The 9895-nt window shown below is 33.0% G+C and overlaps 1 protein-coding gene across 1 annotated transcript; it reads right to left on the bottom strand.

Moving 5' to 3' along the window:
* Positions 1 to 2988: 2988 nt before the first annotated feature.
* Positions 2989 to 3964, bottom strand: LOC117910024 (pentatricopeptide repeat-containing protein At3g49170, chloroplastic-like). Its single transcript, XM_034824077.1, has 2 exons — positions 3709 to 3964; positions 2989 to 3605 (listed from the first exon to the last, which is right to left on the bottom strand). Exons 1-2 carry the CDS (start codon positions 3962 to 3964, stop codon positions 2989 to 2991), a joined length of 873 nt encoding a protein of 290 aa, XP_034679968.1.
* Between the last annotated feature and the right edge of the window lie 5931 nt (positions 3965 to 9895).

Below are 9895 nucleotides of genomic sequence, written 5' to 3'. Positions count from 1 at the left end.
TTTCCAACAACCTTCCTTATTCTATAAGGAAGTCTAATATTACAATAATATATCAACCTAGAAATATTCTATATAATATTCTTTACAAAAAAGGAATCTATACTAATTAGGAATTTGGGACACTTCCTAACATTTGTGTCTTCTTTCGTCTTTATTCTTTGATCCCTCATTCTTTAATAAGTTTTATGTTGACTTCTATCTCTCTTTCCTTGATAGTTTAATTTTGTGTCTTCTTCTTTTTCTTGGTAGTTTTTGTTTTATATCTCATGCTACTTATTCTTTTTTGAGCATATACCTTTTCTATTCCTATTGAGTTTCATAATGTCTCTATGTTTGAACTTGTTCGCATTGATCATTTCCACAATGACACAAATAGTTTTCATGTAGATATTGGTATTTGGTACTTCGATTAAACGGTACAAAACTCGATTGATTGCTAAGGGATTTCTCAACAGTATGATTGCTAAGTTGTCTACCAAGTCACATCCACTTTTGCATTTTTGATTTTTGATTTGCAAACTCTCAATGCTTTTTGCAACCGCATCATGAGTTTGTGGGGAATGTTAAAAGTTATTATTATATTTAGTATATTAGAACTATATATTTATTTATTTAGTTACTATATCATAATTATTTTCTTTCTTTTTAGATGTAAAGGTAAATTAAATCTTTATCTTTATTTTTTCATTAGGCCTATTTAAATTGTAACCATGTTGTACTACTTTTAAAAAACAAGAATTCATAACGAGAAATCCTATATTTATTTTCCTTTCTCTTTTTTTCTCTTTGAATCATGTTTGGATTTTGAACACAATTGTTAAATTTTTTCTAAGAATAAACACGTCCTCCAAATTCTTGCTCCTCAAGAATCATACTTTGCCTTTCAAGGGTTTTTTCTTGCTTGTGCAAAGTTGGGACTTGAAATAGTATTTCACATTAAAAAGGCATGCCATGAAAACTGAATTTCACAGTTCTGTTAATAACTGAGATAAAGTAAACTCTACATATTTTCTTCCTTCCAAGTTTTATGATGACTAAAATTTTCTAAATGGTTTAATACACGTACAGTATTGAGAGAAGAACTTGGCGATTGCAATCTCCACTATTTTTGCAACATCAGCATGATTGGGAAGGCTTTCTTCACTCAAATCTGTCTCTGTTTTTTCGGGTATATTTATGTCGCTCACTCATATCTGTCCACATTTTTAATCCAATTTATATTTCTTTCTTATTAGGAGCCTGGATATTTCGAATTATCGGTAAGGCTTTCAAATTCCTACTATTAATTCTGTGTAAAAATACTATAATGAGAATTTCATATGAAAACTCATGAAAAGTACTGAATTCGATTTTGCTTATTCAAAATTTTACTTTGCTGCAAAAATATTTTTATATTTGGAATTTACTTAATTTGAATTCAGTTCAAGTACATTCACAATACAAAGAAGGCAAAACAAATGGAATTGAAACTGGGGTCTCCATATACAAGGCCCCACATCCATGCAACCAACAAAACAAATTGCAACAAGACAGCCACCTAATGTTTTCCTTAAACTTTGATAATGGAATGCATGTAGTCATTAATTTGTTTACAATGATCGTATTCCTTTTTCTAAAACCTTTATTCATTTCACATTTGATTTATATTCAGTCATAGGAAGATTTGTGCCAGGGATATTGTGCCTATTTGCCTATTTAGTCTACAAGTTTCAACGAAGACATTTATCGTTAGATGATGATGTTGAAGAATTCTTACAGAGTTATAAAAATCTTCAGTTGATTAAGTACTCATATTCAGATATAAAGAAGATGACTAACAAATTTAGTAATAAATTAAGACAAGGAGGCTTTGGCTCTGTATATAAAGGAAAACTTCGAAGTGGTCAAATTGTAGCGGTAAAAGTTTTGGTTATGAATAAAGCTAATGGACAAGATTTTATCAATGAAGTAGTCACAATTGGAAGGATTCACCATGTTAATGTAGTGTGACTTGTTGGATTTTGTGCAGAGGGATTAAAATGGGCTCTAGTATATGAATATATGCCTAATGGGTCCCCTGATAAGTTTCTTTTTTCTAAACTTGAAAACAACATTCTTTGAGTTGGGAAAGATTATATAAGATTGCACTAGGTGTGGGTTGTGGGATTGAATACTTACATCAAGGTTGTGACATGCAAATTCTGCATTTTGATATCAAGCCACACAACATTCTTCTTGATGCAAACTTTATCCCAAAAGTTTCTGATTTGGCCTTGCAAAATTACATTCAATAGAAGAAAGCATTGTATCTCTAACTGCTGCTCGAGGAACATTAGGATATATTGCTCCAGAATTATTCTACAAGAACATTGGAGGTGTTTCATATAAAGCTGATGTGTATAGTTTTGGAATGTTATTAATGGAAATGGTGGGAAAAAGGAAGCATGCAAATACATGTCTAGAGCAAAGCCAAACATACTTCCCATCATGGATTTATGATCGAATAGATCAAGGAGAAGACATGGAAATTGGAGATGCCACTGAGGACGAACACAAGTATATAAGGAAGATAGTCATAGTTGCATTATGGTGTGTACAGATGAATCCCACGGATCGTCCTTCAATGAGCAAGGCATTGGAGATGCTAGAAGGTGAAGTTGAACTCCTGCAAATGCCCCCAGGCCTACTCTATACTCCAGGGAGATGTCAGTTGAGGATCATATGAACAATCCAGTCGGGGTACCAATTCTTCACGAAATGCGACAATGACGATCAGCTTGGAGGGAAGGTAGTGCCTCGCAATAGCTATCTCATTCTCTGTCCTGTAATACTTTGTGGTTGATTGGTTTAGATGCAAGGGTTAGTGCTTCTGTAAGATCCATATATGTACCAAGGTAATGTTTTAGCCAGAGGCAGTTCCTTGGCACCCTTGGACCGAGGGTAGTCTTCTGTATTCACCTTGATTATCTAATAAATTTCTCCATTTCCCTTAAAGCATGTTTATAAGGATCAGAAAGGTTTCCACATGCCTTGAGAACACTTGAAAAATGAGAAATGAATAGGCTGTACACGGCCAGATATCATCTTGCAGAAAAGTTCAATAGTTTCCTTATCACACTCTCCAATTTGCACATATGCTGTGATAATTGCGGTCCAAGACATAACATTATGCTCAGGCATCCGATCAAATACCTTCCTCAAATCATCCACGGACCCATCTGCTGTACACTTTGCATACATGTCCACCAAGCTACAACCAACACAAACATCTGAAGCCAATCCCAAACGTATAACTTGGGAATGCAATTGCTTCCCTAGTGCTAACAATCCTGACTCTGTACTAGCAGAAAGGACACTACTATATGTAAACCGATCCAGTGCAAGACCACTCAATTCCATATCCAAAAACAATTCAATTGCATCTCTGGCACAACCCAATTGCGCAAATCTAGTTATCATCAAAGTCCAAGTACCCAAATTTCTCTCTGGCAGTTTCTCGAACACCTTATAACCTGAGCCCAAGTCACCACTACCCTTCACGAACATATCAATCAATTCACACCCAACACACACATCAGCCTCAAAATACCCGGTTTTCACCACAAACCCATAAATTATCTCCCCAACTCATTGAACAAGCCCGAATCACGGCCACAAAGCAATACTCATTTGGGTAAAAACCCAATTCGAGAAAATAAAAAAATGTCCAAATTGCTTGCGACTCCATACTGTTATTCGCAAAACATGAGACCATCTCACTCCATGAAACCAAATCTCTCTTATTTTTCATTCCCTCAAAAATCAACCTAGCGGTTGCGGTGTCGCCACATTTGGAGTACAAGCTGATCAGAGTGTTCAACACAACCGAGTCGAGCTCAAGTCCAGACCGAATTAGCTTCCGGAGTTGGAAGTTGCGGAATCGGATGCAGGACTTGAGGAGGATGGAGTAGGTGGTGAGGTCTGGTGGGACGTTTTGCAGGGTCATGAGATCAAGGGAGGAGAGTGCATGGTTGAGGTGGCCCACGTCGAGTTGGCGGATCCGACGGTTCTTGAGGGGCTCGAAGTTGGGGTTTTTGTGAGAGTGCGGGTTGGGGATAATATTTTGGCGGGGAGGGCTTAGGGTTTTGAAAGAAGGTGGGAGGAGGGGTTGGGCGGGAGAGGGAAGATAGAGAGTTATCACGGTCTTCCCCGACGGCTAGTTTGAGAGAAATGATGTTGTGGAAGGCTTCAAGCTCATAAAAGAGGGAGAGCTGACCAAAAATGATTTTTGAGTACTGTTGGATTAATATTTTAGGAGGGGTTGCAAATTTAATTTTGGTTGGCTTCTTCTAGTTACCATGGTAAGCCCCAAAATTTCAAATTTATGGTAATTTATAAGAAAATAAGAGGGCATTTGATGTGTGATTTAAAAATAGAAAATAATTTTTAAAAATCCATAACTATTATAAAATATGAGATTCTGTACCACTATGGTAACTTGTGGATGATCATCCATAAATATCTTTTGTAACTCCTTATAAAAGGGAGAGACCCCTAATGAAATTTAATAGAGTTTTTTTATGCATTCTATTTTTTTCCTACATTCTAATTTCTCTTTCTTGTTTTCTTCTCCTTTCACTTTATAATTTTACAACACGTTATCAGCACGACTAGTCTCTACAAAAGAAATAGAAATATTTTTCTCTATTCAGAGAAATAGAAAGGTGTCCTCCTTTTCAGAGAAATAGAAAGACTCTTTTATCTTCTTTCTTACAAAAAGGTATGTGATAAACTTATATCATGATTTTCTACTTTATTACCTTTGACTCTCTATTTTTACTTATTTTATTCGAATGCATAAATAAGTACAATCCCTATAACCAGAAGTTATGGGATAAATTATAAATTATAGAGTAAATTCATAACCAGAAGTTATGAAAATATGTACAATCCCTATAACCAGAAGTTATGGGATAAATTATAAATTATAAGGTAAATTCATAACTAGAAGTTATGAAAAATATGTGCAATCCCTGTAATCAAAAGTTATGAAAAATATGTACAATCCTTATAGCCAGAAGTTATGGGATGAATTATAAATTATGAGATAAATTCATAACCAGAAGTTATGAAAAAATATATGTGCAATTCATATAACCAGAAGTTATGGGGAAAAATTACAGAATTACAAATACATGACTAGATGTTATGTATATGATCCCCAATTATTTATTTTTAATTATACGGTATAACTAGAAGTTATACCAAACAATATTATAGCCAAAAGCTATGAAATAAATAAATGTTCATAACCTGAAGTTATGCACAAATCTACTCAATGAATAGTTCATAGCCTGAAGCTATATACAAATTTATATAAAAAATAGTTCATAACCTGAAGCTATGAACAAATTTAAATATTTTCTTGTTCTGATAAAATAATCATAGCCTGAAGCTATGAAAGATATTAACTTTTAATTTCTTTGATTTCTTTTAATTATATTGTGTAACCAAAAGTTATACATAAATAGTTCATAGCCTGAAGCTATATATAAATTTGAATATTTTATTGTTTCGACAAAATGATCATAATTCAAAGTTATGAAAAATATTGACTTTTAATTTTTATTTTGTACTCACTTATTTTTCACAACATAAATTATGGAAAACAATTTTTATTAACAATAATTTCATAGCTAGAAGCTATGCATACAATTTATAATTCTCTTGTATAACTAAAAGTTATTCAAAACAAAATTGTCAATGAATCTTGGAGCTATGATCAAAGAAGGAAATCAAGCATCCCTGCAGGATCGCACAAAACACTAATTTTCCTTCGTTATCATCTCCATGAAGGTTTAACAAAAAATAAGTTTTTGATGAGAAATCACCAATCTCGTCTAATTAGATCTGAATCATTCCCTGAAGTGAATGCAATATTGTCCCAAACTCATGGACGATGACGAGGACATGGTCGTGGTCGTGGTCGTGGAAGAAATCCCCAATACCATGGTTCTTATATAAATAATTTACCAAATTCTCAGAAAATGAAAGCCTTATTGCACCACTAGAAGTGGAATAATATTGAGGTAAAACAAGAAAATGGGAAGTGTTTACAAGACAAACTTCCTAAGAACCATGAGAATAAGTGTTATAGATGTGGTATGAAGGGGCATTGTTCGCGTACCTGTCGTACGCCCAAACATTTGGTCGACCTTTACCAAACATCAATAAAAGAAAAGGAAGTTGAAATGAACAACTATGTACCTAGAAGATACATAATTTTTTTTTTAATTTTGTTATATAACCAAAAGTTATATAAATATTATTATTCATAACCTGAAGTTATGAAAGTAAGAAAATTAATATTTTTTGTGCTAATCAAAGGTTATGCCAAAGTTGTTAATATGTACTTCTTATAGCTAGAAGCTATAGAGAACCAAATTGTTAACTAACAATTTTGTACAACTTTATGAAATTTATATAACCAAAAGTTATAATTAAATATATTATAGCCTGAAGCTATGATAACAAGCATATAGATAATATTTACATATTATCAAAGGATTAATATTTTTGTATATCAAGTTATACAAATAGGTAAGTGTTTGATGGTTTTTATAAATTTCTATTATTAGAAGTTATACTGTCATTAGTAGAAAATTTTACATATATTATTTCATGTTGCCACATATGGTATTTTTATTAATGTAATAATTTCATTATCCAAAATAATTTTGAAATTACAATAGGTTCAACTATTGTTCTCAATATATTATGTTATATCTTTACATATATGTTCAGATGGATTTATAATATTTCAATTAAAGTTTTGAGACAATAAGATGCTTTAAATCATGATATGTTCTCTTGAAATTTTGACTTATGAATTAATTTTTGTACATTGATTTAGATCATAATAATATTTTGAATAAAATTATTGATCTATCACTACAATTAGTTTGGTTATTGAAATACTTCCTTGTTATTTCATGTATAAATTGCTCCACACTTACAAAATCAAATGTGTGAGATTATTTAAGAAATATATAACTTTAAATTATCTTTTCATATTTGTTTTATTGTGTTATATATGCTCTAATTGCTTTTACGCAAGTTATTAAGTTAAGTCATCATTGATGACTAATATTTTTCCATTGATTTTAATTCTTTCTCTATGATAATATTTATTCAATTCTATAAAGACAAAGTCTTTATGACAATGTTTTATAACTTGTCACTTTGATGAAACTCTTGTCTCATTAATTGCACAACATTGATGACAAACAATGTCAATACTATATTAGGTGATAGAAACCAAATTAAATGCTCCAGAAGAGCTTATACTATGTCACTAGTAGTATTTGATTCCATGTGAATGACACTTTATATGATGATAGATCCAGAAGAATCTTTTAAGACCAACTTGGTCCCCCGAGGTAAAAGGTCATATGGATGTACATTACAAAACCAGAAGTTTTTAATTAGTGACTAGTCTACCTATACACTTAAAAGGTAGAATGACATGTTGTGTAGATTATCATTTTAATGAGACAATTTTCTCACCGTTAGGGGGAGGAGCCAGTTCTAGAAGAACGACGTAAAATTATTTGGAATGGATTGACTTTGACTCATCTTGATCCTCATACAAATCAATGTGAACTAGAAGTTCAAAGAATCATTCATTTACAAAATCTTGCAAATCAACTACAAGATGCATTCATACAAGGAAAGTGACAAAGTCATATATCCTGACTACAAATACTCCAGCACGGATTGATGTCCCTATAGGACAGTTAACAAATGATTCTAAGATATGCTTGAAGCGTGGTAGACCTGTCAGCTCAAAGGATGTAACTCCCTAGAAGAGGAGAACCCAAGAAAAACTTAGCACTTTAAAAGAGGCCATCAAAATGACTGATCAGTTTAAAGTTGATAAATCTATAGCCGTAGAAGAGGCACAAATAATGCAGAAGGCCCTGAAGAGGTACATATTGAACAAGAAGCCCCTGAAGAGGCACATATTGAGCAAGAAGCCCCTGAAGAGGCACATATTAAACAAAAAGCCCTTAAAGAGGCATAGGTACCTGAAAATTGTGAGATCTCAATAAGTTATGTATACACGAGAGAAAAATGGGATCAAAATAATATTATTTTCACTTCCCAAGTGGCCTCCATAAGGAATAATGAAGATCCTGAAACATGAAATATGGAATAATGCCGACATATAAATGATTGGCCAAAATGGAAAGAAGTTATATGGGCAAAGTTAAAATCATTAACAAAATGAGAAGTTTTTGGACCTATAGTCTAAACACCTAAAGATGTAAAGCCTGTTGAGTACAAATGGGTATTTGTACCAAAACACAATGAGAATAATGAGATCATAAGATATAAAGTGCGATTAGTAGCACAAGGTTTCTTGCAGAAATCTGGTATTGACTATGAGGAAACATTCTCTCTCGTCATGGGCGCAATCACATATAATTTCTTAATTAGTTTGGCAGTCCCAGAAGGACTAGATATGTGTCTCATGAATGTTATTACAACATATTTATATGGATCCATGGATAATGATATATACATGAAAATCCCTAAAGGATTTAAATTGCCTGAAGCAAATAGTACAAAGCCTCGTAGCATGTACTTAATCAAGTTACAACGATCCTTGTATGGATACAAGCAATCTGGACGCATGTGGTACAATCGCCTTAGCGAATACTTGCTAAAAGAAAGGTATATGAATAACCCTATATACCCATGCATCTTCATTAAGAAATCAGAAACCGAATTTGCAATTATTGCAGTATATGTTGATGAATTAAATCTTGTTGGAACTCCTAAAGAGCTCACAAGAACAACAAATTACTTTAAGAAGGAATTTGAGATGAAAGATCTTGGAAAAACAAAATTTTGTCTCGGCCTGCAGATCGAGTATTTTCCAAATGAAGTTTTAGTACATCAATCAACATATATTAAGAAAGTTTTGATGCGTTTTTATATGGATAAAGCGCATCATTTAAGTTCTTCAATGGTTGTTCAATCACTTAATGTGAAAAATGACCCATTTTGTCATTATGAAAAATGATGAAGAATTACTTGGTCATGAAGTACCATATCTTAGTGCTATTGGTGCACTTATATATCTTGCCAATTGTATACGTCCAAACATTGCTTTTTCTGTCAATTTATTAGCAAGATATAGTTCCGCTCCAACTCGAAGACATTGGAATGGTATCAAACATATATTGCGTTATCTTCGCGGAACTACTGATATGGGTTTATTTTACTCAAGGGAATCAAAGTAACAATTGCTTGGATATGCAGATGCAGGATATCTTTCAGATCCTCATAAAGCTCGATCTCAAACGGGATATGTCTTTACTTATGGTGGAACGACAATATATTAAAGATCAGTCAAGCAAACAATGGTAGTCATATTTTCAAATCATTCAGAAATTCTTTCAATTCACGAAGCAAGCCGTGAATGTGTATGGCTAAGGTCAATGATCCAACATATATAAGAAACATGTGGACTACCTTCCATCAGAGACAATGCAACCGTGTTACATGAAGATAATGTTGCTTGTATTGCACAAGTTAAAGGAGGATTCATAAAAGGTGATAGAACTAAGCATATCTCCCTAAATTCTTCTATACTCATGAGCTCCGAAAGAAATGTGAGATCGATGTTCAACAGATTTGATCATGCAATAATCTAGCAGATCTATTCACAAAGGCGTTACCTTCGACCACATTGAAAAAGTTAAGGTATGACTTTGGAATACGAAGATTGAGAGATCTACCATTTGAAATGTTGAAGAAATCATAATCATGTTTACATGAGGGGGAGAATGATAATATGAATATACTGCACTCTTTTTTCTTTCGTCTAGGTTTTGTCCTATTGGGTTTTACTGGAAAGGTTTTTAACGAG

This window comes from Vitis riparia, unplaced genomic scaffold, assembly GCF_004353265.1.
Source record: "Vitis riparia cultivar Riparia Gloire de Montpellier isolate 1030 unplaced genomic scaffold, EGFV_Vit.rip_1.0 scaffold541_pilon_pilon, whole genome shotgun sequence".
NCBI lineage: Eukaryota > Viridiplantae > Streptophyta > Magnoliopsida > Vitales > Vitaceae > Vitis > Vitis riparia.
This window is presented reverse-complemented; position numbering and strand designations above follow the sequence as displayed.

What these genes read in the sequence shown, in the direction of transcription:
- LOC117910024 (XM_034824077.1), bottom strand. Translation starts at nt 3,964, where the DNA reads ATGACCCTGCAAAACGTCCCACCAGACCTCACCACCTACTCCATCCTC. An exon ending in CTCATGTTTTGCGAATAACA is followed by an intron (nt 3,606 to 3,708) that starts GTATGGAGTCGC and finishes TTGTTCAATGAG; the next exon opens with TTGGGGAGATAATTTATGGG.